The sequence below is a fragment of the Rousettus aegyptiacus genome, unplaced genomic scaffold (assembly GCF_014176215.1).
Source record: "Rousettus aegyptiacus isolate mRouAeg1 unplaced genomic scaffold, mRouAeg1.p scaffold_m13_p_5, whole genome shotgun sequence".
Classification (NCBI taxonomy): Eukaryota; Metazoa; Chordata; class Mammalia; order Chiroptera; family Pteropodidae; genus Rousettus; species Rousettus aegyptiacus.
Window position 1 is genome coordinate 12,881,844 of NW_023416308.1, and position 27,801 is coordinate 12,909,644.

The following is a 27,801-nucleotide window of genomic DNA, read 5'->3' on the forward strand; positions in this document are numbered from 1 at the left end:
AAGGCATTGTACAGGCATTGTGAAGGCATTGTGAGGGGCGGAGAAAAGGAAGTCGTTTCTGGACCAGAATCTGGTCCTGCCCTTACCAGGTCAGAGCCTGCCATCATAAAACAGGACACACAAAACAGAACGTAGCCTGGCGATAGTTCAAGAATGGGCTTATTGCTAAAAAAAGATGGGAAGTGAGATCATGGGTCATCTTTATTTTAATTCATACTTTCTTCAGTTTTCTAAATGTTGTTCATTGAGCATCTATCCTTTTTATAATTAAAAATAATTAATAAACACATTTCCATGCTTTACGAGGAGCTAACAGTCATGTATTTGCAGTTTATGCGAGAGATGGCAGGGGCCTGGCAGATGACAGTGGAGCAGAAGTTCGGCCTTTTTTCTGCGGAGATAAAGGAAGCAGACCCCCTGGCAGCGTCGGAAGCCAGTCAACCCAAACCCTGTGCTCCCGAAGTGACCCCTCACTACATCTGGATTGACGTACGTGCCTAGGCCCCACTGCTCCCCCAGGCTCAGCTGTGCTCTGCCCACTCTAGCTGCAGGGGCCTGGCTCAGTGAGCACAGAGACCTGGGGTTACGACTGTCTTACCTTGGGGCCATCAGTGATGCCAGCCTTCTCCCCAGGCCACTTCCAACCTCTTCCTGCTTCCCTCAGTCCCCAACCCACCCTCCTGAGCCCAGAGCACCTCAGCTGGCCACACTGACTCAGGGTAGGCCGGTGGACCCCAACACAGCGGCATGTTCTCCTCCCTGCTCAGTTCCTGGTGCAACGGTTCGAGATCGCCAAGTACTGCAGCTCTGATCAAGTAGAGATCTTCTCCAGCCTGCTGCAGCGCTCCATGTCCCTGAGCATCGGCGGGGCCAAGGGGAGCATGAACCGGCATGTGGCGGCCATCGGGCCCCGCTTCAAGTGAGGGGCTCTCCTCTTTGGGGTGGTGGCGCTGAGTTGCATGTACCATGGGCACTTTCCATGGGAGTTTCCTGTGGTTGGTCATTTATTTAGCAGAAAATGACCAAGTCTCCGGTATGTGCAGGGCTTCTGGTAGGGGAGTCTGGACACAAATGGCCTGGCCCACCGCATTTTGCAGAGCTGGGGCAGTTGGGCATCGTTGTGTCCACAGCAAGAGAGTTGTCCAAGAAGCTGGTTCACTCAAGGGTCTGGGGCACCCAAATGTTGAGCAGCCTTTCTAAATTGGTTGGGGTGGGTGGCAGCAAAATGTCACCATTATAGTGACATACTAGTGAGTAAAAATCAGCAGGTTGTATGATAAGCTCAGGCTAGGGGTTCAGCAGTAACTTTGGGTATGTCACTTTACCCCTCTGAGATGTCCACAGAAAATTTCCAATTGTGCTGACTACATAGAAAGCCCTGGGCAAAACATCAGACACACCAAAGGGAGGACACATAATTTCCTTCAGGACATGTGGCCTGGTGGGGGGCCTCAAGCCAGGTGCTGTGACCAGGGTTGGGTGCTCTGGACACAGCAGGAGGGGCCAGACTGACATAGAGAGGGGCCTGAGCTGGGCCTGCAGGTGCTTGCGTGGTCAGATAGAGGGAAGGTACGGAGCCCCTCACTGGGGTATGCTACTTCTCTTGCCTGTACCCCTTTCTGCTGCCCAGCAGTGACACTAGCTCTGTCTGCCCCTCCCCTGAGCTCCAGACCCGTGTTCCTATAGCCCACTGGGCACTCGCCACCCCCTGGACCTTGCTTCTCAAACCACTGCAGGGAAGAGCTAGTTCTCTTTCTCCCTAATTTTAATGTCACGGACCTATTCCTTTATCAGATGCAGTGAAAATGAATTACTAGAAAAGGCTCCACACTGGACCATCACAGCAATGTGAAATTGTGGTGGAAATGAGCAGGTGCTCCCTCTCCATTGCCATACTTACCTCATCACAGACCACTGTGCACCTGGCAGAAACCAGGTTCTTGGTAGATTACTTCTTTTTAACTTTAATAGAAAGGTTCTACCTTTGTAGCACCTATAGGTGACTACATCTCAGGGAGTAGTTTCCAAATAGTTTTTAGACGGGAGCTTCTGGCCAAGGCAGATTAACACACACATTGTTCATTTTTCCCCAACAAAAGTGAAGGTTTAAGAAAATCCTTTCCTGAGACATTTTGGGTACAGTAAACCTGTGAATGGTAATTGGTGGCTGATAGTGCAGTCCTGGCACCCTAGAGTTCTGTCATCTGGAGATGTGCCCTGAGCCCAAGGCCCTAGTGGTTTGCAGAGGAGGCAGGGACCCCTCGGAGGTTTGTCACAGGCCATGTGACTGACTCATTCCCGGGCTCTCTCGTAGACTGCTAACCCTGGGGCTGTCCCTTCTGCATGCTGACGTGGTTCCAAATGCAACCATCCGCAATGTGCTCCGTGAGAAGATATATTCGACTGCCTTTGACTACTTCAGGTACTCATTGTGCCATGCCCAGCCCAGACAGTATCCTCTGTTGTCCCGGACCTCCAGAAGTCACAGGAGGAAATGATTTGCCTGGTTTATGCCACCGACCTCATTTAGCAGCCCTGATGAGGATTTGAATATCTTTAACCCTGTGCTGTGTTTCTGTGTGTATACTTAGTCCTTTGAGATGAATGACAATTCAGTTCAGTTGACTTAAGGGATTAAATGCATCCATTTAACTTTCCAAGTGATACAAATGGTTATTGCACAAAGAATTGCAAATACTTGCCTCCTGGGGCTTTGCAAGTGTAGGTGATGATGTTGTACGGAGACAGCTGTAGTTGTACAATCTGCCACAAGCATGCCATTCAGCCAAGCGCTGAAGACATTGCTGATTATAGAGGTGGAGGCGGTCACCAGAGGGCTCAGAAAATCATCACACTTTACCATGAGGGTTAATGAGATACTTGTTGCCGATGACGAGCCTTGGGTAACCTCTTGTCACTAAGAGATCATTGCTGTCACCTCTCTTTGCTTTGTAATATGCTTGCCGCTTTTTAGTCCCTGACTCCAGGCACTCAACTCTTGTCCTCTTGTGGTTGTTTGAAGTTGTCCCCCGAAGTTCCCTACTCAAGGAGAAAAGAGGCTGCGTGAAGACATCAGCATAATGATTAAATTTTGGACTGCCATGTTCTCAGATAAGAAGTACCTAACAGCCAGCCAGCTTGTTCCCCCAGGTAAGGGTTGTTCTGAGCAGCACAGCTGCTCACAGTGGTGGAGCTGAGGCATGGGGTGGAGGGTGGTACAGGATGGAGGTGTACAGGGGTCAGCCTTGAAGGAGCCGGGTCAGAAGAGCAATTAGAGCCCAGCTGTTCCCTTGCTTTGGTCCTGCTACACAGTCACCAGAGGCCCAAAGCCTGCCTGGCCACTTCTCCAGCCCCAGCTGTGCAGCATGAGTAAGCCCACAAGGCTCAGAGCAAATGCCGCTCAATGTAACTTCTTTCAGCACCAGCTCTGTTCACCCACTGCGTATCTGATTAGAGACAATCGACAGGTGATTACAACAGGAAGAGATCATGGGTATACCCCTCAAGGATAGGCACTTGGCCTACTGGAGTTGGGGAGCTGGGGATAGTTTTCTAGAAGAGGTGATACGTGAGCTGAGTTTCTAAGGACAGATAGGATCTAGCCAGTGTGGGTGGGTCGGGAAATAAGGAAAAGATGCTGAAATGTAATCAAGTAGCAAACCTCCAAAAGGAAACCACATTCTTGTTTCTCTAAGCTCAGAGCTGATCCCACACTGCAAATTAGAGATGAGGTTTCTGCTCTCAGACCTGCACCTGACAACCTGACAGCCAAGAAAGGAAAAGAAAAGAAAAATGAAATTGCAGGCACAGTAATTTCCTAAGTCAGCTTCCTGGTTCCTATTAGAACAGGGCAAACGATCCTTATCATCTGCCCCCACAAGTCCTCAAATTATTGCTATATTAAAAGACTACATTATCCTGGAGATCAGATAACTGCCTTCATTTATCAAGATCACTACCATATTTGTTTTATTCTATCATAACAGCTAGGAGGTCTATAAATTTTAGTAAGCTTTTCATCTAGAATGATGAAATAAAGAACTTCTTGGATGTCTGGGTTAGTTCTGCAAAGCTCTCATCGGCTGCCTCCCCGTCCACGTTCCTCCACTGATTGCCTTATCTCTGGTGAAAATCCAGACACCTTATTGTAGTCGCAATAATGTGTTTGCTCACAGATAACCAAGACACTCGGAGCAATCTGGATATAGCAGTTGGCTCTCGCCAACAGGCCACGCAAGGCTGGATCAACACCTACCCTCTGTCCAGCGGCATGTCGACCATCTCCAAGAAGTCAGGTCAGTTGAAGGTTTGCTGAAAGATCCCTCAGGTCTAAGTCACATCCTGGCAACTCAGGTGGTAGACAGAACACTGAAAGACAGCTTCCCCTGGGTTCTAGAAACAAAGGGCAGACCAGAGACCTCCAAGGAACAAATGTGTGGCTTCTCTCTCCTCCCCAGGCATGTCTAAGAAAACCAACCGGGGCTCCCAACTGCACAAGTACTACATGAAGCGCAGAACGCTGCTCCTGTCTCTGCTGGTAAGGCACTGCCCACAACACGCCCACAGCCCCAGGAGGGGCAGGGAAGGGAGCAGAGTGGGGGCAGAAGTTCCCATCCGCATGTCTCGTCTCACCAGGCCACCGAGATTGAGCGTCTCATCACCTGGTACAACCCATTGTCGGCCCCAGAGCTAGAGCTGGACCAGGCTGGGGAGAACAGCGTGGCCAACTGGCGGTCCAAGTACTTTAGTTTGAGTGAGAAGCAGTGGAAAGATAACGTGAACCTTGCCTGGAGCATCTCTCCTTACCTGGCCGTGCAGCTGCCAGCCAGGTAGGCCCAGGTCACACCTGCCTCACAAGGGCCTTGCCAGAGGTCCAATGTAAGGGGGCCTGAGCGGGGAGGAGTGCAATGTGTCACTGCCAAGGACAGTCGGGGAAGTGATCTTAGCAGGCTGGTCCTCTGCCCTGTACATTCACCCCGCACAGATGCCCACAGGGTACCTCAACCCCTGGAGCCCAAGGAGGCCACATTGGCACATTCAGGGCCCCGGTTTAATTCAAGAAAGAAAGAAGTACATAGAGGCTGCCACTCACTGAGGTGACCTGGGGAGGATTTGGGTTTGTTCCAGGATGTCATCTTTCAGTGGCAGGCTACTCGGGGGAGGCAGCCAGCCACTGAGTGTACTGTGAACTCTCCTATGAAAGTCTTACAGGGATAGGACTCTGAGATCAGTGGTAGCTGAGAGGGACTTCCAAGGCCCTGTGTGTAGTCCCACCCCATGTGAATGCGTGCAGGGGTGACCTTTCTTCCCCAAGAGCACACACTTACGTACTGACAGCCTCCTCCTTCTGGTTCTAATTCAGTCCTCTGGATCAGGACCAACCACAGCCTAACAGTGTTTATGGAAAGTCTACCTTGTGTTAGCCTGAAAACACACCGCCCTCCTACCTGCTACGGGCTGGACCCTGCTCCATGCTCCATGGATGGACCACTTTAGGGGCCAGGGCAAAGGGGTGTTCTGAAGGCAAGGACTGTAAAGGGAGGCATTCTTTGAGTGGTGAGGATAATTACTGATCAAGACAGTTCTGGCATTTTGTTACAGCGGTCATAATGCTGTTTATTGCAAATACTTGTATTCGGAGTTACCAGTGCGTCAACAATGTATAGTGTGTTTAGATAACGTTTGGCATTGATCTATATCCCTCCAGTGCAGGGCTCCCTCCGCCTCCCCCTCCTCCAGTGCGGCCACCCCACCTATACCCTCTGTGTCTGTAGGTTTAAGAACACAGAAGCCATTGGCAATGAAGTGACCCGTCTGGTTCGGTTGGACCCAGGAGCCGTTAGTGACATCCCTGAAGCTATCAAGGTAGCGTAGTGTGTGCCGGGTCCTAGGATCAAAATGCACAAAAATGCCTGAAATGCCCAGAAACTAGAAATGTGACAAATGTGATAAAAACCTGATGACCTGAGTGGTATAATGATTTTTCAATCTCCTGTTTTCCTCTCCTCATGTGAAGCATTTGTCATTCACAATAGAAAAATACCAAATGTGCTTCACCCTATTTGAAATTGCGCTGTTATACATAACTGTCAGAAGCCTTTTCTCACACTGCTTTAAAATGCTTTAAATCATCACTTTCCTGGACTGTCCCCATAAAGTGGGATGGAGCCGGGTATTTCTAGGGGGGCTCGGGGACTGCCTGAGCCGGCCGTCCCCTTGCTTCCTTCCCAGTTCCTAGTCACCTGGCACACCATCGATGCTGATGCGCCAGAGCTCAGCCACGTGCTGTGCTGGGCCCCTGCAGACCCGCCCACCGGCCTCTCCTACTTCTCCAGCATGTACCCGCCGCATCCTCTCACGGCACAGTATGGGGTGAAAGTCCTGCGGTCCTTCCCACCGGTGAGCCCCATCCTGCTGAAAGTGGCCTCAGTGGGACTACCTGGCAGTGTTTAGGTGGAGAGATGAAGGACAGGCTTTATCTCAAACCTGGGTGTACGCCTGGTTAAACATCGGTCCATCTCAGCACATGTCCTCATTCCCTTTTTCTGCTCAGCTAATCAAAGAAGATAGATTGAGTTCTATTCAGATGTGTTTCCTAGTTACATTTCTTTTTAACTTTAATTGTCTGAGTTTAAAAAAGGAAGTTTACTTAAGTTTGGTTCCAGTTGTGGCTGTGTAGGCTCATTGCCCAGCAACCCCACATGACAGGCATAGTGACAGTAGAATGTTCCAGAGTCTGAATTACTGCAGCCCCAGCACACAGGTCTGCTGTAATCTCAGCCTTTGTCCCCAAGCAGGCCCCCAGCAGCGAACACTGGCGGACCCTTCCCTCTCTTGTTCCCTTTGCTTTTCTCACCAATCATGTATTTTGAGCCATTAGCCTTTTTCCTCTCTGTCCTCTTGGCTTTCCCCCATTCTCAGTCCTGCTGTGGTCTCCAATGAGGATAGTGTCCTGTAGTCTGAGTGATAGCAGGGCCAGTCCCAGGTTGGGGGTAGGGGATGGGACGGGAACCTGGGGCATCCATCCATGTTGAGTTGTTCACCTTTCCTAGAGGTGGAGAATTGTCCCCTGTCCCCTGGGGTCATGGTCACATCTCCTCCTTTGCAGGATGCCATCCTGTTCTACATCCCCCAGATCGTGCAGGCCCTCAGGTATGACAAGGTAAGGCTATACCTACACATGCTGTTGTTCTCTTCACTCTGAGAGCTATGCTGGGCTCTGGGGAGGGGGCTCTTGATGATGAGGACACGCCCCCCTGCCCTCAACGCCTAGCCTGGTGAGCAGGCGTGTCTCCAGCCTGTCCAGGAGATCGCAGGCTATGCAGGGCCACTGACCTGTGACCATGGTCCCCAAGCTCCTCTCACACATACTCCTGGCTGTAGTTGTCACCAGTGTCCATCCAGGATGACCCCAGTCACCCAGCTCACCGTGAGGCCCAGTCTCGCTCTGCAGAGTAGCAGGTTCTACAAGCGTTCCCAGCCACTTGCTCAGGTTGGGTAGTCTGACCTGGGTTCCCCACTCATTAGATGGGGATCCTGAACCTGGCTCCCTCATCTCTTCAGTGGGAAGTGTTGAGAAGGAGTAGGTGAGATGATGAATGTATTAGTTTGCTAATAGGGTTGCCATAGCAAAGTATCATGGCCTGGGGAGAGGGGGAATTTTAAACAACAAAAATGTGTTTTCTCACAGTTCTGGAGGCTAGAAGTCTGAGGCTGGTGTTGGCAGGGTTATTGCATCTGAAGCCTCTCTCTTTGGCTTGTAGAAGGCCATCTTCTCCCTGTGTCTTCATATGGTCATCCCTCTATGTGTCTCTTTTTTTAAGGACACCAGTCAGATTGGATGAGGGCCCACCCTAATGACCTAATTTTAACTTTATCACCTCTTTGAAGGCCCATTTCCAAATATAGTCATATTCTGAGGCACTAGGGGTAGGATGTCAACATAAGAATTTGGGTGGATACAGCTCAGTCCGTAACAGCATACATGTACATAAGATGCCTAGTACAGGGCCGGCACAGAAAACACCCATGGGGGTGGCCACAACCCAGAGCCCACACTGCCCATGCCTCAGGGCAGCACCACCTGCCATGCCTGTGTCTGAGAGCAGCAGCAGCAAATGCCTCTTCCCCAACCTGCTGATCTTGTTCCCCACTGTCATGTGCCAGTCTCGTTTCCCTACTTTGTCCTGGCCGAGCCCTGTGGCACCAGCTTACCTCTAGGCTGCCTCCCACTACTCTAGTCTCCATAGCAGCTGTGAGTGCTGTGGCTGGGTGTCCCAGGGTGGGCTTCTTCTCTGTGGATTAGCAGGATGTTCCATCTCGGTCCATAGACTAAAGCGTTTCTATCACAGCCGACCTCTCTTGGTAGACTGGGTCTTGCCCTAGCTAAAGGCTTCTAACTCTAAGCAGGTGATGCCGATACCGTGTAGGACATTTGCCAAGCAGGGGCCTTTTCATTAGTCCCCGCACTGTGTGCTGTTGTGATGCGCCTTTCCTCCAGGTAGTGTCTCCCTTCCCCTTCTCTCCCCTCCGGTGTGTTTGCCTCCACATGGGCCTAGCAAAAAGGCCTAATCCAGAGGAGGGGGTTAGGAATGGGCCCCAAGGGTTTCCACATGAGCACATTGTGGCGGCCACCAGAGAACACTGCGCCCCAGGTAGGCGGTGTGTTCAGTCTCTGCTTAGCACGCTCAACAGGGACAGGACCGAGTGGGCTGCGGTTAGCGTGAGGCAGCTAGCGCGTGGAGACGCAGGGGACTTTGGTTTGTTTTGTTGGCTATTAGTTTACATAAGCTGCTTTTCAAAAAATTTCTGAATTTTTTCTGTGCTCCTTTTTTTCCTAGTTCTCAAAATAATGAGTTAATTCATTAACATTATTTAAAGATGACCAGTTTTTCTTTTATTTTCCTCCCAAATATCATAAATTCATGAATTTTAACATGTTTGATGTGTACCAATCCACCTCAGTTATTTTTGAGGCCCATCTTTCTGACTACTGAGAACTCCTGATTAAAAAATACACAGGAATAAAACGCTGAAATCTTTTTCAAAGCTGGAAGCCTTTGTGGTCCTAAGCGACTGACGACAATTCCTCCTTGTTCGTACTGTGCTGCCTCAGTTTCCATTCTCATAACAAGAGTTGGTTTGTTACTTCATGCGTCCCTTTTCATGGTCTTGACAAAATTGATTGTATTTCCAATTTATGATAAAAGGATATAACTCGGGGACAGCCAGATGGGCTAGATACATAGGACAAGGGGTGTGTGGAAAGGGGTGTGGAGCCTCCATCCCCTCCAGGCTGCTGCTCTCAGGCATTTCCACCAGTTCGCGAACCTGAAAGCTGCAAACATATCTATACACACTACAAGTTGAATGTTCATAGTTTATCTTTAGATCCTTTCGCTGGGTTAGAATTAGGAAACCCAAAGCGATGAGTTATTTGAAATTTGACCTGTTGGGTAAGCCCACCCACCTAAATCCAAAGAAGACTTTATCAGATGATAAAGACTTTATCACAGACTACCACAATGAGGAAGAGGCTGCCTTTTCAATCTAGGACACAGTAATTAAAACTGGTGTTATGAGTGGCAGGAAATGAGTAAGAGGTCAGAGGGTCCCTTAGGATGGTGGCTGTGATATATCAACTCATGAAGTATCTGTGCATTATATGGTTTTCTGGAACCCATACATCACTGTGGACCATTGTTCTTAACAGCCAGCTTACAGATGAGTTTCAGTTCCCAGCCTACTTATTCTTCGTACTTAACAACAGCAGAAATTGGCGAGAGTCCTGGTTCTTAGAATCCAGGAGAATCAACAGAGGAGACAAAGCTGATTCATGCCTATATAGCAGACCCTACCACCCCCAAAATTTGGCCTGGCCCCTGGGCTGGACTCACCAAAGACCGAGAAGAGTTTGCTCATGTGGCTGGAAACCACTCGGCCTCACTTCTTGCTGAGTCTGCAAGCACTAGGAGTCAGGGTTAGAAAGAGTGCATCTTCGGGGAGAGAGGCTCCCAGCCTGGGCTGATGGTGACCTTTCTCTCCTTCAGATGGGCTATGTGCGGGAGTATATTCTGTGGGCTGCAGCCAAATCTCAGCTTCTGGCACACCAGTTTATCTGGAACATGAAAACAAACATCTATCTAGATGAAGAAGGGCACCAGAAAGACTGTGAGTATTTTGTCATCTTCCTTCAAGGCTCACCCCACATCTTTAACACCCTCCGTGGCTGCCCAGAGGCTGAGCCTTCCTCATCCTGCAGGGCCCTCCATGACCCGTGTTGCCCCAGCCTGTAGTTCCTTCTGCTTCCCATTCTTTGGCAGGGACACCTTACCTTTAACACACAGCAGGAGCAGGACACCCACTCCCTTCCCCAAGCCTTCGCTAGCCCATTCTCTGTCCACCCTGCCGGGCCCGGGCCCCTGCCCCTGAAAACCCCATCCTGCAGCTCCCCAGGCATATGTGAACTCTCCTTCTCTGGCTGAACTCCGTGTGGGGACAAGGTGGCCACTCGGGACAGTGGTTCTCAAACAGAGATGTCTTAATCATCCTCATGTCCTTAAAAACTACTGAGACCCTCTAAGAGCTTTGGTTTACGTGGACTTTAGCAAGCAGTATTAACTAACGTTAGTCAGCAAAGCCATGAGGCTCCTGTGACCGCTAGTGTCCTCAGCCCCACTGCATGTGCGTAGGCTCACAAGTGTCAACACTGAGGATGGCAAACCTCGTGGTGTGACTTTAAAGTGGGGTGTACTGAGAGGGTGCCAGTGAATACCCAGACTGTGTGACAGGCAAACATGCAGGGTTCCTCCAGGGCCTTTCTGTGGCTCAGCCAAAGGCTCACCCTCTCGGTTTCCCTGTCAGCCGACATCGGTGACCTCCTGGAGCAGTTAGTAGAGGAGATCACAGGCTCCCTGTCGGGCCCAGCCAAAGACTTCTACCAGCGGGAATTTGATTTCTTTAACAAGATCACCAACGTGTCAGCCATCATCAAGTAAGCAGCTTGTGGGAATTGCCCAAGGAGTGCTAATGGAACAGCCAGGGTGGGACTCTGCTCTCTTGAAAGGAAGTTGGCCATACAACCTTCAGAAAACATCCTACTTTCATTCTGGATGTTGTCCTACAGTTTGCTCTCTCCAAGTTCCAAAGGAGCCTTGTAGTGGTAATAGGAAAACCAGACTCCTTTGTAGCTCCTGTCGTTTCACTGATTTGCCTCTTGATGAGGATTTTGGGCAGGAAATGCTGTGCTCCTAGAGGAATTGGATCTAGCAAGGCCTCCAGGAGTCACTGGAGCTAGGAAGAGACAGACTCAGACAGGAACGGGCCCTGGGCTGTCTCCCAGAAGTCCCAGAGGCCACTTTCTACAAGGGATAGAGCATCTCTGTCTTGTTTCTCAGACCCTACCCTAAAGGAGACGAGAGAAAGAAGGCTTGTCTGTCGGCTCTGTCTGAAGTGAAAGTGCAGCCTGGTGAGTAGGTGAACTCTGGAGACAGGAGAGGGACCTCTCCCTTCGGGCAGGCAGGGTGCAAGGGCTGGAGGGTGCAGGGGCTGGAGAGTGCGGGGTGGGTGTGAAGACCAGCAGCGGGGCTGGCTCGACTTGCACTTGGATCCTGGGTGCCCAGTGCCCCTCCCCAGAATCTGCCACTGGTGAGCTGGGAGCTGCTTCTCGGTGGGCACTCTTTATCTTCCTTGCTGCCTATTGTTTTTTAAAGACCAAGACACTGCCTTTAGCAGCTGTTATTCTAGAAGGTTCCAGAACTCCAGTGTAACAGGAGTAACATAGGTCACACAGACAGTGGTCATGGGATGGGACTGGAGGCATCACAGGTGTGCTTGGGACCTGTTGGACAAAGGTGCCTGTGTCCCCTGGGTGGGCAGCTGCTCCTTGGTGCTTGCAGCTGTTAACCATGCAAAAATTTGAGCCCAGTGTGTACTTTTTCAAATCAAGGTGGAAATCCAGGTTTCACTGCACAGCTCTCAACAAAACTCTGGTTGTCCTGAGTAATTATTCACACCAGCTAGTCTTAGCAAAGTTGCCAACACAGGCCTCAGTTTAGACTTTTCCTTAACTTGTTTTGTTAAGCTTCCTACCCTGCCCCCGCAGACAACAGCTCAGTTTCTCAGAGAAGGCTTGACATCCACACAGAACCTTCGTTTCCCTTATCAGCAAGCCCCCAGCTCCCTGCAGACCATGCTGCTAGGGCCTGTCCTGGCGGCACTGGGGAGCCAGCCAGGGCTGTGGGACAGAGGATTAGAAATTGCATCTGTGAGAGAGGCTGGAGCTGGAGGGTAAAGAAGGGTGAGAGGCAGGGGAGGGGGCCATGTGGTCCTGCCTTGCCCCATCTTCCCCTGGTAGGACAGCCAGTCTACACCCCCAGCAAGGCCTCACTTTGCCCCCCAAGAGACTCAGTCCTTTCTGTCTCAGGGCCACACCTTGAAGCCCACATCCTGTAGCTCTCCTACCTCCCAGGGGCTCAGGGAGTTCACTCCCCAGAGCGCCTGCCAGTTCCTTGGCCAAGAATGGGCTTTCTCTTGTCCTCCTACTTGACACATGTGCCGAAAGTAGGGAGCTCCAGTCAGTGGGCTGACTCTCAGAGCTGAGGGTGTTTGGGTGAGCAGAGCAGGGTAGGAAGCTCCTGCATGTGTCCTGTGAGAGTGGGTGGCGCCGCTCCAGCACTGGGCGGCCATGCGGGCCTCAGGAGCAGCATGATGGGCCTAAAACTGAGGGGTTCAGTGCATGGTCTTCGAGAAGCATCTCCTAGAAGGTGGTAGCTGCTTCAATAGACATCAAGAAGGATCCAGGGAGAGATTACAGAATCAGGAAAGAAAGACTTTATGGCTGTGGAATAAGAAGTCATCAGTACCACAGATGAAGACCCAGAAGGCCTCCATACATCATTCTGTCTACAGGGTGGACTCTATATGAGGGGAATTAGGTATTGAAGGTAGCTGTCCTCACCATTGTCATCCTTGGGCTCCCCGTGACTTGCCTTCTGTCCCTGCATAGGCTGCTACCTGCCCAGCAATCCGGAGGCTATCGTGCTGGACATCGACTACAAGTCGGGGACGCCCATGCAGAGGTGAGAGGCTGCCCTTCCCTTGGCTACTCCTGTGTGGGGTCCTGTTGGCCATAGCGCTTGTGCCACTTTCTTTCTGTTGTTGTTTTCCAGTGCTGCAAAAGCTCCGTATCTGGCTAAATTCAAGGTGAAACGATGCGGTGTTAGTGAACTTGAGAAAGAAGGTCAGTGGAGAATTCCCGATGTAGTTTGGGATCTAAGTGTCTCCCCTTTGCTGAATCCAGTTTCTCTTGGCATATTTAGTTTGTTCCCAGCTCCCCATGAGGACTGATGGCCATCCATCCACTCTCAGTGCGACGCCTCATTTGGGGACAGCACAGAGCTCATGTGCAGTGACAGATCAGTAAAGTTTGGCCACCAAGTCAGTCCAGGAGGCATCGTCTCGAGACAGAGTGGCCAGGGCTTTGGGGGGTATACTCATTTGCTCGGGCTGCCATAGAAGTGACCACAGACTAGTTGGCTTCAATAACAGAAATTTATTCTCTCATAGTTCTAGAGGCCAGAAGTGTGACATCAGGTTGTCGGCAGGGTCATGCTCCATGCAAAGGCTCTAGGGAAAGAACCTCAGGGTGCAGACGGACACACTTCCTGCCCCCAACTTACAGTGCCCATTGCTGACCCCAGGCACTCCTGGGTCCTCACTTCCAATGAAAAGGGGGCTCTGGCATCAGTTCCATTTAAGTCTAAATGTTCTTAGGAAAAGCCCTCAGGCCTTATGACTCCACCCACTGATCCTAGACATTTTCTGGGCCCTCAGTGGCCTCAGGGTTTCCCAAGAACGATCCCCAAGTTTCCTTGGGCTCCTTCCAGGCCGGGTCACCTCAGCGCCCTCAGAGGGCCTCTCACTGCCCTCAGGCTGACAGGCAGCCTCCACCCACCACACACAGGTCTGCGGTGCCACTCAGACTCCGAGGACCAGTGCGGCACACAGGAGGCTGACAACCAGAAGATTTCCTGGCAGGCGGCCATCTTCAAAGTGGGAGATGACTGCCGACAGGTAGGGGACCAGGTTGGGGTCGAGCTAGTGGCAGTGGGCCTGCCTCTCCAAAGCTCTGGGCGAGCCTCGCTGCTGAACCTAACGCACAGAAACACTAAGCTTTGCTTCTGCCATGGGGTTTAGGTCCACAGAGTAAGTCAGGGCTTTCTGCCAAACCTAGAGGTCCCTCCAGGGCTGTGTACCCACTGGCCACACAGAGGGAGCTGCCGTGAGGTGGGTGCCCCTTACTCCAACCCTTCACCGAGCAGCATGGCCTTATGCTCACTCCAGTACCTGGTGGTCCCAAGGGTCTGGGCTCAGCCTAGTCAGTGGGCAGTGTGAGTCTAGGCCCTCCAAGCTTTTGCTCACCTAGGCCTCCTTCCCTTTTCCCTCCATCCTCTGTGGGGCAGGGCCTCTGGGGGTCATGCGAGCAGGAGGAAGCCAGCCACTCACCCCTTATCTTCTCGGTTCTCAGGACATGCTGGCCCTGCAGATCATTGACCTCTTCAAAAACATCTTCCAGCTGGTTGGCCTGGACCTCTTTGTCTTCCCCTACCGCGTGGTGGCCACTGCCCCCGGAGTAAGTTCCCCGCAGGACCCCAGGTGGCTGCCCCTCAGGCCTTGGCCGAGAGTAGTCAGCCCACAGGCCTTGCACTTGGACTTCCTTTTAGTGCGGGGTGATTGAGTGCATCCCTGACTGCACCTCTCGGGACCAGCTGGGCCGCCAGACAGACTTCGGCATGTACGACTACTTCACGCGACAGTACGGGGATGAGTCCACCCTGGCCTTCCAGCAGGTGACCAGCGGAGTGGGCCCTAGGCTGTACATGTTTGTGCTCTCCATCTTTTCCCCCTGCACCCTGCTCCCTGATTTCCTACATTTGGGAAGTAAAACCAAGGCACCCCGTAACCTTCCTTGGTATTTAAAGAAACCTCAAGATGGACGTCCCAAGAGAATTCATGGGTGTGGGGGGGAATGGGCTGCTGCCCCTGCACAGGGGTCCCAGGCATGGAGCCAGGAGAGCACCCACGGGTCCTGGGTGGCACGGCCCCAGGGCCGTCATAAGCACTGGCTCTCTCTGCACAGGCGCGTTATAACTTCATCCGCAGCATGGCCGCCTACAGCCTCCTGCTGTTCCTGCTGCAGATCAAGGACAGGCACAACGGCAACATCATGCTGGACAAGAAGGGCCACATCATCCACATCGGTCAGCCAGCCCAGCACCCTCCTCTTTCCCTTCATGCCTGAAGCCCGGAGCACCCCACACAGGAGCAGGCGTGGTGGGGTCCCCAGCCAGGAAGTGTCAGAGTCAGGATTCAAGTCCAGTTTTAAGGCCTAGCTGTTGGGTGCTAGGAGGGTGCTGGGGGTGGGAGTAGTAGCCAGGGCCACGGGACACAGGAAGCTCTGGGGTTGGAAACTGGAGTCGCCTTAGTGCTTGCCTCTCTCTGCTCCTGACTGGTTCCCCGACTCCGTTTCCTCTTCTCTCTTCTGCTTGCTCCTCTGCTGTCCCTAAGAAAACATAGACTGTGGCCAACTCCTGGGGTGGGGGAGCTCCAGCGATGCCTACATCGCTGCCCTGGCATCTGATCCCATCACAAACGGCTTTTGGGGGTTTTGCAGACTTTGGCTTCATGTTCGAAAGCTCACCGGGTGGCAACCTTGGCTGGGAACCAGACATAAAGCTGACAGATGAGATGGTGATGATCATGGGGGGCAAGATGGAGGCCACGCCCTTCAAGTGGTTCATGGAGATGTGTGTCCGTGGCTACCTGGCTGTGCGGTAAGACGGGCACCAGTTCTCAGTGCCACTCATCTAGCAAGGCCAGCCCCTCAGAGGTCCCATGGGGCCTTCTCGGGCCCCTTTGTGGATATAGGGACTGAGGTTCAGAGAGAGCAGGGGAGGTGCTGGAGGCCGCCTGGGCCCGGGTATGCCCAGGCCTTGCCTTCCATTGCCTCTGTTTTCCCACCTGCGCCAGTACCTTCTGTCCAGCCACATTATGCAACCTCCTGGGCTTGGATTCACTTGCCAATGCCCGTGGCTCCCCTTTTAAGCACCCCATTCACCTTTTCACCCAAGCCTGAGCACCTGCTATCCCCAGACTGCACGCCAGAGATCAAATGTCCTGGTTTTAGAGTGCCATGTGGCCAAGGCCACAAAGCAGTGTGTGTTGACACTTAGACTCCAACCCGGAGTCTGTCAGAGCCTACATCACGCCTGCTCAGTGCCCACTGTCCCACAACGAAAGGAAGGTCAGGGCATCTTTGTGCTGCAGCCCGCACTTCATCAGCTGGGCGGAGAAACCACAGCCAGAGGCCTCGGGTGGGAGGAACAAAGCGGGACCGCTCAGGCCCTTCATGGGAGTGTGAGCAGCCCCAGCCTTTGGGCTGCAGGGCCTCCCTGGGAGACGTGAAAGGCCACAGGGAGGTGGGGGGAGCCAGCATGTGAGCAGCTGTCACGCAGCCGCTGGGCTGCAGGACTGTAGGTGGGGCCACCCCACTCGCTGGGCTCTGTCCACCTCCTTCCCTGTGTCTCCCCAGGCCCTACATGGATGCGGTCGTCTCTCTGGTCACCCTCATGTTGGACACGGGCCTACCCTGCTTCCGTGGCCAGACAATCAAGCTCTTGAAGTAGGTCATGGGCAAACATACAGGCCATTGGGGGGGGGGGGCGGTCGTCCATGGAGATGGGAGCCTGTGGGGTGGGGGTAACTGAATCTTAATGAGGCTGAGTACTCACTCTCCTTGGAAGCCCAGAGCAGACATTTCCAGGGTGAGGCGTATCACCAGACTGTGCCTCTGCTGGTCATAGCTGAGGACATGTCCAGAAGCCCCTTCTTTTCTCAGGGATGGAGTGTTATCCCTGGGCCCCAGAGCTATAGTGACTTATCCCCCTTGCTAGTCCTCCCCAAGCCATGGGGCTGCTTAGCCCTAGAGGTGCTGGGGAAGGAAACAGAGCCCTCTAGGCCAGCTGGAAACTGTCTCCACAACAAGTAAGGCCTGACCCTCAGAACACTGTCCCCATGAGGGAACATTCCCGGGCCTGACCCTCAGCTGAACAGATTATCACAAATGCCTGTTAGCAAGGGCAGGAACATGTCCCTCGGGGAGGGCAGTCTGGTGGGAGCAACTCTGGCCACAGCGGCCCCGATGTGAACTCTTCCCCAGGAACAGGTTCAGCCCCAACATGACCGAGCGAGAGGCTGCAAATTTTATCATGAAGGTCATTCAGAGCTGCTTCCTCAGCAACAGGTGAGTCATCCCCGTCTGCCCTCCCTTCTGCCTCACCCGCCACACACCAGTGCAGTCTAGGCGCCTATGGGGCCATGCCCGGGCCAGGTGTCAAGAAAGCTGATGGCTCAGGAGATTCAGTCCCACACACCCTGAAGGGAGCTTTCTCAGGGTGATGGGGTGCTGGTGTAGAGGGGCTGGGATGTGCTGAGGGGAACACTTGGCAGAGGCCTGGAGGCTGAAATCTGTGCCCCCGCCCCAGTGCCAAGCCTGTGAGGGTAAGGGAGCCATAGGTGCAAAAGGCCTCCAGGGAGGTATGTGTGGCCAGGTAAGGGGCAGTGGCAGGAGTGACAAGGTGGGGACTGGCCAGTCAGCCGTTGCTGTGAGCGATGGCAGAGCTGTGCGACCAGGTGGGCTTGGATTCTGAAGGCGGAGCCCCAGGCTTCCCTGATGGGCTCCCAAGGGGTGTGATGATCAGAGATGGATGACATTGAGGTGTCTGGGCTGAACAACAGGGTGGACATGATTCCAGCAGGTGGGTGAGGCGAGCCACCCACACAAGAGCTGCCTACACACATGGGGATGGTTGAGGCTCCAGAGAGGTGCAGAGACTGCTGGAGTCTGAGAGGAAGACCAGAACTGGTCCCGGGTAGGGCCCTAACAAGAGCAAGAAAAGACTGGGTGGGTACAGGCCGGGCTGTGAGGTAGCTTGGTGTGGGGAACGTGACATCGCTGAGTCAGCAAGAGGGGTTTGAAAGGCAGCATGAGGAAGATCTCTTCTTTGTTTTGTTGGTAAAATAAGAAAGGACGCTGAGCATGGCCTCACTCCTTTTGGTGCCACAAACAGGCCAAGGGGCTGGAGCGGCGTCTGCCACGGGGCAGCTCCTACAGACAGACTCCTGGGTCCCCAGTGCCTGGGCCCCAGGACCAAGGGCAGGTGTTTGGCTGAGGAAGGGCTGTCCACTCAAGTCCATATTCTGGGCCCACTAAGTGTGAGGTGGCCTCAGAGGAGGCCGAGCAGGAGATGGAGCCAGAATGGGACTTGCATGGCCATGGCCACTGGTCGGGAAAGGAATGTTCCAGGCAGAGGAGGAGCTGGCGGGGAGGCCAGAGGGTCTGCCATTTTGCATTCACACCTCCAGGGAGGGTAGCAGTGCAGACTCTCAAGTGCAGCTGCCAGGGTGAAGGAGATGGGGGGGGGGCTCAGAGGGCACTGGCTCCTTACAACCTCCCTTCTCTCTCGGCCTTCCAGGAGCCGCACCTACGACATGATCCAGTACTATCAGAATGACATTCCCTACTGAGGGTGGCATCGGAGCATCAGCTGTCGTGGCTCCCCTACCCAATCTGTCCACAATCATGGAGCTGTGCAAGCACTTCCCCGCCCCCCTGCTGTGCAAGGTCAAAGGGTGTGAACTGTTCACGGCCATTTTCATCCAATGGTGTTGTTTTCATAGGACAAAAGAAGTGCACCCCTGCAGAGCCCGGCCACCCGCTCCTTCCTTAGGTATGGCCCACATGTGGCATATGAGACTGAAACGACAATCATCTGATGGCACTCTCTCTCTGCTTGGGTGTGAATAATTTGCACTGAACACATTCCCTACCTATCTTATTTCATAGGTACATGAAGTATTTTCTAGTGTATAAAAAAAAAAAATTATGTTCAACTTAAGGTTTAACCAACATGAAGAAAATAATCAACAAAAGTGTTGTGTCGAACTTGAATATCAGGTTTATTGTCAAGTCCTAAGTGCACATTCAGCTGAGGGGTGATTCCTAGATGTGCTGGATAGAGAGCAGGGCAGTGTTTCCTCTCCAGAATCCTGAGACAAAAGGCGCATAAGGGCCAGCCTGCTGCGGAGCCTGTACTCACAGGCCTTCCAGGGACCCCCCCAAGCTAGGACTGGCCACCACGCAGGGGGACGTCAGGCATTGCATGTGCCAAAGGGATCAGAGCCGGGCACCCTGATTATGAGCTTCACCAAGATGACTCACCACAGTGCAAATGTACCAAATAACATTGCAGTCTCCCTCCCTAACTGCTCTCTTCCACTCCAAAGCTGTCTCTACAGAGGGCACCTGTGGAGGCCATGTGGCCGTCCTGTCCACATCTCTCAGTGCAGGTGTCACTCAGTGTCCTGCTTCTGCTCCAGTCTTTTCCTGTCTCCCTCTCATTCATGTTTAAGTTCTCTGTTCTGAGACTCTAGAATCTTTGTGCCACTAGCCCCCAGCACCAGCTGTCTGTTCCCACCCACTACAACCCTCTAATTATTTTAAGCAGATAGGAGGTAAAGACTCAAACCTTAAAAAAAAAAATCTAGAAATAAGTCACCGAAATTAAAATTTTAAAAGATTAGTTAAATGGCAGATATAGATGAAGAAAAAAAAAACAATCAATGAGAAACAAATTACCAAAAATGAAACATAAAAAAGTTGAGAAGCCCTTAGCTCCTAATGGGATTCCATAGTTGGTAAAAAAACACAAATATTCAGCTTCATATAAATAAGCTAATATGTAAGTTAAAAGGAACTCTTAAAAATATTACATTAATCAAAAAATCAGGAAAGGAGGGAAAGAAGAAAAAATGACAATTGTTAGGACAGGGAAATCATGCAATTGTAGACTTCAACTACATCAATAATTATATGGATGGACTAACCACTCCAATTAAAAGGCAAGGGTTAGAAACATAGATAAAAACATGAAATGAGTGCACTTAAAATATAAAGACCTAAACTGAAGTTAAATAGAGGAAACAAGATTTATCATCCATAATCATGTGAGTTGAATGTTCATGAAGCAATATTTAACAGAATTCAAGGGAGAAATAACTCCATAATCAGAGTTGGAGATTTTAACACCTTTCTCTCCACAATTAATTAGAACAACTGACAAGAAAGTAAACACAGGAGTCCTGAACAACTGTATCATCCACCTTCACCTGATCGGCATTTGTAAAACTTAATATACATCAGCAGCAACAACACACCATCTCCACCATCACAGGCTGGACGCTGGGCCACAAAACAGATCTCTGAATCATGCAGGGAATGTCCTCTGATTACATGGAACTAAGTTGGGAATCAATAACGAGATATCTAGAAGAACCCTAAATATTTAGAAATTAAAACAGTGGAACTAAAATACTAGACAAAATACATGAAAGATCTTAGGGAATATCAGAGTTAAAATGCTTTAAGGTAGTGTTTGGGGAGGATGGTAGAGATGAGCCAAGTCAATAGGATACCATCATATAGGGTGTAACTTTCAGAAAGTTCCAACAGAAGATATGAAGGGAGGGGAAAGAGCACAGAAAAAGCAGGATAAGCACATTATAAAATGGTAGAAATGCATTCAAACATACTAGAAATGATTTCAAACTAATACTTAAAAAGAGCTTGTCAAATTAGCTTTTTAAAAAAAGCCAAATGTTATGTACAAGATTCCAGCAATACGGCAAATTAATATATCTTGAAAAATTAGAAACACTATTTACAATACTGAGGAGAAAATCTAAATAAATCCATGAGCTGACAAGAAAATAAGGTCTCTAGAGACTGAAATAGAAAATCTTGAGAATAATCAAGTTCCTATTTTGATGATATGGGAAACAAAAGACCAACCTGGGAGCCTGACGCCTTTGAGGAGCTTGTTAGGGGAGCTTGGTTAGCACTCAAGATAGGGCATACTGGAAATAAAGCCACGCCCAAAAGACCAGGAACTTTCCTGATGTAAGTATCTGCAAAAAATCCATCACGCTTACAGGTGAAATATTGAAAGCCTTGCTTCCTACATAAAGAAGAGTGAGATGTACGTGAGTCTATTTTACTTCTCTTCATCTCTAGCCTTTTCAGTCAGGGCATAAAAAGAAACAGTTTTAACAATCTAGAAATAAATAAAACTCAGAAAATGGCATTTTTGTACATAAAACTCCCAACTAATCTATAAACGTGATGTATAACCAAGGTGATGAGCTACAGGTCACTATGTAAAGTCCTGTGTATGTCTGAAAACAAAAATTCAAATTAAAACAATACCATTTACAAGTGCATATCAAAACATTAAGTTCCAAGAAAAACTAATGAAAGGTTCATAAATACTAAAAACTACAAACGTTGAAAAATCTAAATAGTAACATTCTTGGACTGGAAGACTCAACATTATACAGATGTTTGTTCTCAAACTGATCTGTAGTTTCACTGCGTATGTCAATCAAAATTCCAGAAAGTTGTGTAGTGGAAATTGGCAAGTCTGAAATTTATGTGGAAATGCAGAGGTCAGAATAAAACTTTTCTGGTATTGAAGATCAACAAACCTAGATATTAAGACCTATCCAGAAACTACAGTAGTTAAAAGACGATGTGGCTTGCTGATGCCAGCAAAGGTGGATAACCAATGGGGGAGATAAAGCCCAGGAGCGCCCCACAAACAGACATGCAGGGTAGGAGGGGGTAGACAGGCTTTTGAATAATGGTGTGTCAACTGGATATCGATGTAGAAAAAAGTTGACTGCTTTCCTCATCTGACATAGAAATCACTTCCAGGTGGCCTGTAGAGCTCTATGTTAAAGGTAAACTTTAAAGGCTTTTAGAATACAGAAGAGAATGTCTTGCTGACCTCGGGACACACAAAGATTTCTTAACCAAAACACTAATAAAGGGCAAAAATTAATTTGGATTATATTAAAGGCATGCCACAGACCTAGAGAGATATTTGTAATCCAGTTCATACACTTATGTGTTAAAAAATTATTAAGGTGTCATTTTTTTCAACATAAAGCTAACAAGATAGGTCAAAACATCTTAAGAAATAATGCAATGTTACTCTTAAAATAGAGGAGAGAATGCTTTCAACTTCATTTTTAAGGAGGGCAGCATAGCCCAGACATTAAAACAAGATGAGAACATTCCAAGAAAATTATAGAGCAATGTCCCTCTTGACATAGGTGCAAAAATCTAACAAAATAATAGCAAGTTGAACATGATGTATTAAAAGGCCTTATCCCAGTAATGCAAGGTTGGCTTTGAAGCAATCAGTGTAATTCACATTAACAGACTAAAGAAGGAACACCATATGATCATTTTAATAGACAAAATTCAATACCCATTCGTAAAAACAGCAAAATAGAAATAGGAATTTTCCTCAATCTGATAAAGATCATCTAAGAAAACTCAGAGCTAACATCTTGATGATGAAATATTAAAGGCATTCTCCCCAAGATCAGGAGCAAGACAAAGGTATTATCATCACTTCTAATCAACATTGTATGGGGATAAAGGCAGTAGGAAAAGAAGAAACTGCCCTGCTTTACAGACAATAAAATTCTCTATAGAATGCTGAGGAATGTACAAAAAAATCCAAAAAGCGAATAAGATTTCAGCAATACTGCAGTACAAAAGGTATATACAAGATCAACATAAAAAATCAGTTGTATTTCTATATGCTAGCAATGAACAGTTGGGAAATGAAATTTGAAAAATCTATACCATTCATAATAGCATCCCCAAACATGTAAAAATATACAAGATCTCTACACTAAAAATTCAAAACATTGCTGAGGGAAAAAAAAATGGAGAGTAACATCGTGTTTGGTGTATTGGAAGACGTAATTCTTGGCAAATTGATCTCTAAATTCAGTGTAATCACAAAAATCCCAGACTGGTTTATGGAAATTGACTGTTCGAGTCTAAAATTCATGCAGAAATACAAAAGATCCTCACATCATAAACCCTAGTGAGTCCCAAGCAGACCAGAGATTGAAATGTGAACTAAGAAACAATGCAAGCATTGGAAGAAGACGCAGGTGAGTTTCCCTAATAACCTAGAAGTGAAGAAAACTACCAAAATGCAGAATCAAGAAGGGAAAGTGAATTAGATACCAAAACGATATATGGCTAGCAAAAAAATACCATAAACAAAGTTTTAAAAAAAACATTGGGAAAATATTTAAAACATCACAAAGTTAAAACGCCTAGTATGAGAGCTTTAAAAAATTGAGAAAAACTTACAATCCTACATTTTTAAGACAAGCAAATGATCTGAACAGTTTATAGAAAAAAATGCAGTTGGCCTTTAAATATAAAAAATAATCTCAACCTTGAGATCATGAGAGAAATGTAAATTAAAGCTATACTGAAGTGCCATTTCTCACCAGACTGACAAAAATCCCAGTGTGACAATACGCATTATGGGGCAAGGCTGTGGGAAAAGGGCCCTCAGACCCAGTGATGGGCTCTGGGCAATTTAGCAATATCATGTATGTGGTCACCCTCTGGCCCACAATCCTGCTTTCAGGAATCAATCTCAAAGCTGCTTTGGCAAAATACAAAAAGATATTTGCGGAAGGCTCCTCGTTCAGGTACTATTTGTAACAGCAAAGCATGGGAATCCACCCACCCACATCACTAAGGTTGAATAAATGGCACACCCATGTTGCCATGCTGCTCCGAGCAAGGTACTGAAGGGAGGGCAGAGAAGTCCATGTGGTACACTATTCATGTAAGTAAGAGGAGGGGACATGACTGTTTATAGTTCACTTATTTAAGGGAAAAAAGGAATCCATTAAATGTTTCTAGTGTGGGGGCAATCGGTGGAGGGCACAGGGATTCAAGCTAGACTTCCCTAAGATGCCATTTTATGGATTTGACTTTGTAATTATAAATTGTAAATATTAGTGCAATGCCTAAAAATTGAAAGTAAAAAAAGAAAATCACACCCATTAGGATGGCTGTTATCAAAACAAGTGTTGGGGAGGATGTGGAGAAATGGGAATCCTTGTGCTCTATCGATGGAAATGTAAAATGGTGCAGCTGCTGTGGAACATGGTACAGCAATTTCTAAAATAAATTAACACAGAATTACCAATGACCCAGCAAGTCTACTTCTGGGTATACACCCAAAAGAAGTGAAAAAGGGAACTCACACAGACATATCCGTACACACAAGCCCAAAGATGGAAACAACCCAAATGTCCATCAATGGGTGAATCGATAAAATGTTTACCAACAGTGTTACAATGAATGGATAAAACATTTACACCACTTAAAAATATTCAGAGTATGAGAATATAATTTCCAGGCAAGATTTTCTTTCTTTTTTTTTTTTAGGATACATTGCACAATTCTTAAATTTGATAAAATTTGATATGTCAGATTTTATAAACAAATTTAACCCCAAAAAGACTAAAGAGTATAAGTTAATAAAACGATTTTTAAAAGCCCATTGTATTTGTGTACAAGGAGTTACATATAAACAATTTCACTATCAAAAAAAAAACGCGTAAGCAATAAAAGTAGAGCAGTATTTATATCAGACAAAATAAAACCAAGGTTCATTTCTACTAAGCAGAGCACTTCACATAAGTAAAGACGATTCCCTAGACTGCAGTCGTGAACGCGGATCATATACTGCCGCACTCGCAGCGAAGCGGACCACGGTGAAGACGGCCCGCAGCCCTCCCTCACGGAGAACCCACCCCGAGAAAGCCAACGAAGGGGCGCTGCGGGGATCTGAATAAAGCGTGCAGTGGGGCCGACGGACACAGATCTCCACAGAGATCTGACCGGCCAGCTGCCCCCGCCCCCCACCGCCCCAAGATCGCTAGCAGGAAAAAGGCAAGCGTAGGAAGCCGGCCGGCTCTGCCCGACTTCGGAGTAGCCTCCTCTGCAGCAGCCGGGTCGCCGAGGAGCCCCTTGGTGCGAGCCAGCCCAAACGTGGGCGCCAGAAGAGGGCGCGCCAGGGTCAAGCCGGAGGCCACGGTGCCAGGGCCGGTCGCCTGGCCCGGAGGGGCACATAACCCCTCCTCCCCGCGCCCCGGTGTCTTCTGCCGGCCTCCCCCAGGCACCCAAAAACCACACGGGAGACAGAGGTGGCTGCGGCTTCCGCCGATGTGATGAGTCCTAGACGGGCAGCAGCCCGCGCACACGCAGCTCGAGCAGCGGGGACAGCGTGTAGCGCAGGCGGCGGAAGGCGCTGTCCGAGCGGAGGCGCCAGAGCCCGCGGCAGAGGGCGTCGGGGTTGACCACCGCTAGGTAGAGCAGTGGCAGCACCAGGAAGCCGAGCGGGAGAAGAAACAGCGTCTGCAGCGCGCTCAGCACCCACAGCCTGCGGACCGGTGGATGCACTGAAGGACAAACCCGCGGTGGCCCGCAGGACACGTGCAAGGAGGCGGACCCGAGCCCCGCGCGCCCGCTGCCCGCCCTCTGGCTCACCTGATGCCTGCGCCACCGAACAGCCGCTTCTGCTGCGGGGAGAGGAGGGGCGTCCAGCTCCACCGCAAGCGCGCGGCGCGGGGTCTCACGAAGGGGCCGGTAATCAGTCCCCCGGGAATTAAGGGTGTCCCTCGTAGGGGGCGAGTCCGTCTGGGGCTGGGCCCTCATGAGGGGGCGGGCCCCCGTGGGTGCGCGTGGCCCCGTGAGGAGGCGGGGCCCCGTGAGTGTGCGAGAGGGGGCGGGGACCGTCGGGGCGGATCTGACGGGCCCCGGTGGGGAAATGGGCCCGCGTGAGAGGATGGTGTCCCCGTGGGGGCGTGTACCGACTCCAGCCCTCCCCGGCCGGGCGCGCGCTCACACAGTCGGCCTTGGCCACCTCCTCCATGAGGGAGCCCGCGTAGTCCTGCACCCGGCGAGGAGGCTGAGAGTCGCAGCTGCGGGAACAGGCGTCGCATTGGACGATCTGTCCCAGACACAGTCGCCCCGCCATACCCGACAGAACTAATTCCCTTACAGTTCCAGTCCGCCCCGCAAGGCGTCCAGCGCAGCCGCCGCTTCCATCACCTTACCCTGCAGCTCCTGGAAGGGGTCGTAGTGGGGTCTCAAGACTAGGGAAGGCCTGGGGAGGGGAGGTCGGGGTGGCATGGGGGACGGGCCGTTGCCGCTCTGGGGTAGGAGGAGTGGAGGTCGTAGTGGAGTTGGAGGTGAGCGGTTCTCGAAGCGGAGGGTGGCGGCACCTGCAGGACTCCGCTCTGCTCTTGGAAGCTGGCCCAGGCCTCCTCCGTCCGTTGTGTGCCCTGGGGTGCAGGAAGCCTCGTTAGACTCGGGAAGACACACCCTCTTTCCACCTTCCAGCACCTGCCCAGCCTCAACCGCACCCGAAGTGGACCCTCCCCCGCAGGCGCCGGCACCGCGCTCACCTGCCGCAAGCCCTCCGCCTGTATGGCGTGCTTGGCCTCCAGCAGCTCCAGTTGTTTCTTCAGAAGAGCCAAAGAATGTCAGGATCCCGGCACACTCTGCATCCTGCCGCGCCTCAGGTTGGCTGCCTTGGCCCTCAGGACCCCGCTTGCCACCGCGGTTCCCAGGCTGTCATGGCCTCGCCCAAGCCCCGGCTGTGCCCGCCCCCAGCCCTAGGGGCCCCGCAGGGAGCCGCCCCACTTCCAGGTGGTTATGGCCCCGCCCATGCTGCCGCTCCTGCCCTCAGGGCCCCACCCAAGCACCTGCAACGCCATTAGTTGGGCCCCGAGTTGCTGCTCCGCGCGCTGCTGACTTAATTGTTCTCCTCCGTAGTAGAAAAGCTGAGGGTGGAGCTTTGTGAGGGCGGAGTTTGCGGAGATTCTAGGGGCGGGGTGTATATTGGGAGGCAGGAACCGGGCGGAAACGGGGCAGGGACTAAAGCGGGACTTCCTAGGGGAAGCAAGAAACGGGACATCCACTGAACGTACCTGACTTGACAGCTCTTCCCACTGCTCCTGTAGCTGTTGGTTGTGTTGCTCCTGTGGAGGATCGAGGGGGCGTCCCGGGCCTCACCGAGGTACTGCCCTACTGCCAGCACTGCCACGCCCCCGCGTGTCCCGCCCCGTCAATGGCAACACCCTCACCGCAGGCACCGCCCCACCCAGGACACCGCCCTCTCCGACACACCCCGCGCCAGCCAGGGCCGCGCCCTCCCCGAGGCACTGCTGTCTCGGCAGGCACTGCCCCATCCCGGGCCGTGCCCTCACTAGGTCTTGCTTGCGCTGCTCCGCAGCCTCCAGCAGTCCGCGGGCCCGCTCCGCGCGCTCCCGCGCCGCCGCGCGCGCCTCCCCTCGCAGGACCCTCGCCGTCTCGCTTCGCCTCCGCTGCAGGCTACAGAGGGGAAACTGAGGCGTTGCCATGGCGGGAGGAGGCGGACACTCAGGTCCCCTGGGCCCCGGGGAAGAACCAGCCGTGGCTGGGCCGAGGAAGCCCACGTCGGGTCGCTCCACTTTCCATCGTGGGCCCCTGAGATCACCCCGGTCTCCACGGCTTAAAGCAAAGGTTTGGGCCCGGGGTTGGGAAGAGTAACTGGTGGTTGGCTAGATTCTGCTAAGCCCCAGGTGCGGCCACCTGCAGTGCAGACCATAGCGCGCCTGCCCCACGAGTGGAGCCAAGCTCCCTGCGCACCTGCGCTCGCGCTCGCGCAGGTCCTGTAGTCGCTCAGTGAGGCTCTCGCTCTCAGCCTCGAGCCCGCGCACCATCTCCTCCAGCTCCTGCTTCCGCAGGCGCCCGTCGCGGTTGTCCTTCTGCAGCTGCAGGAGCAGCTCCTGCGTCTCGGCCATGGCTCC

General features: G+C 51.2%; 2 protein-coding genes across 2 annotated transcripts in view; one reads left to right on the plus strand and one right to left on the minus strand.

The window, feature by feature from the left end:
* PI4KA (phosphatidylinositol 4-kinase alpha) overlaps positions 1 to 20,827 on the plus strand; it is a 109,045-nt gene extending 88,218 nt beyond the window's left edge. The window contains exons 33-55 of the mRNA XM_016120120.2: positions 331 to 489; positions 768 to 919; positions 2,315 to 2,422; positions 3,023 to 3,150; positions 4,176 to 4,295; positions 4,458 to 4,537; positions 4,636 to 4,829; positions 5,775 to 5,865; positions 6,232 to 6,399; positions 7,109 to 7,162; positions 10,050 to 10,170; positions 10,864 to 10,993; positions 11,397 to 11,467; positions 13,007 to 13,079; positions 13,170 to 13,240; positions 13,964 to 14,073; positions 14,528 to 14,632; positions 14,724 to 14,849; positions 15,140 to 15,260; positions 15,674 to 15,833; positions 16,592 to 16,681; positions 17,219 to 17,302; positions 18,534 to 20,827. Of these exons, the coding sequence (XP_015975606.2) occupies positions 331 to 489; positions 768 to 919; positions 2,315 to 2,422; positions 3,023 to 3,150; positions 4,176 to 4,295; positions 4,458 to 4,537; positions 4,636 to 4,829; positions 5,775 to 5,865; positions 6,232 to 6,399; positions 7,109 to 7,162; positions 10,050 to 10,170; positions 10,864 to 10,993; positions 11,397 to 11,467; positions 13,007 to 13,079; positions 13,170 to 13,240; positions 13,964 to 14,073; positions 14,528 to 14,632; positions 14,724 to 14,849; positions 15,140 to 15,260; positions 15,674 to 15,833; positions 16,592 to 16,681; positions 17,219 to 17,302; positions 18,534 to 18,585 (2,568 nt within the window). The 3' untranslated portion in view covers positions 18,586 to 20,827. The remainder of the gene's footprint in view (positions 1 to 330; positions 490 to 767; positions 920 to 2,314; positions 2,423 to 3,022; positions 3,151 to 4,175; positions 4,296 to 4,457; positions 4,538 to 4,635; positions 4,830 to 5,774; positions 5,866 to 6,231; positions 6,400 to 7,108; positions 7,163 to 10,049; positions 10,171 to 10,863; positions 10,994 to 11,396; positions 11,468 to 13,006; positions 13,080 to 13,169; positions 13,241 to 13,963; positions 14,074 to 14,527; positions 14,633 to 14,723; positions 14,850 to 15,139; positions 15,261 to 15,673; positions 15,834 to 16,591; positions 16,682 to 17,218; positions 17,303 to 18,533) is intronic.
* A 3,665-nt stretch (positions 20,828 to 24,492) lies between these two features.
* TMEM191C (transmembrane protein 191C) lies at positions 24,493 to 27,801 on the minus strand. The gene is made up of 10 exons (XM_016120122.2): positions 27,641 to 27,801; positions 27,220 to 27,343; positions 26,941 to 26,991; positions 26,716 to 26,793; positions 26,416 to 26,472; positions 26,233 to 26,292; positions 26,010 to 26,074; positions 25,854 to 25,929; positions 25,496 to 25,527; positions 24,493 to 25,388 (listed from the first exon to the last, which is right to left on the minus strand). The coding sequence occupies exons 1-10, from the start codon at positions 27,793 to 27,795 to the stop codon at positions 25,184 to 25,186; spliced, it is 903 nt and encodes a 300-aa protein (XP_015975608.1). The 5' UTR covers positions 27,796 to 27,801; the 3' UTR covers positions 24,493 to 25,183.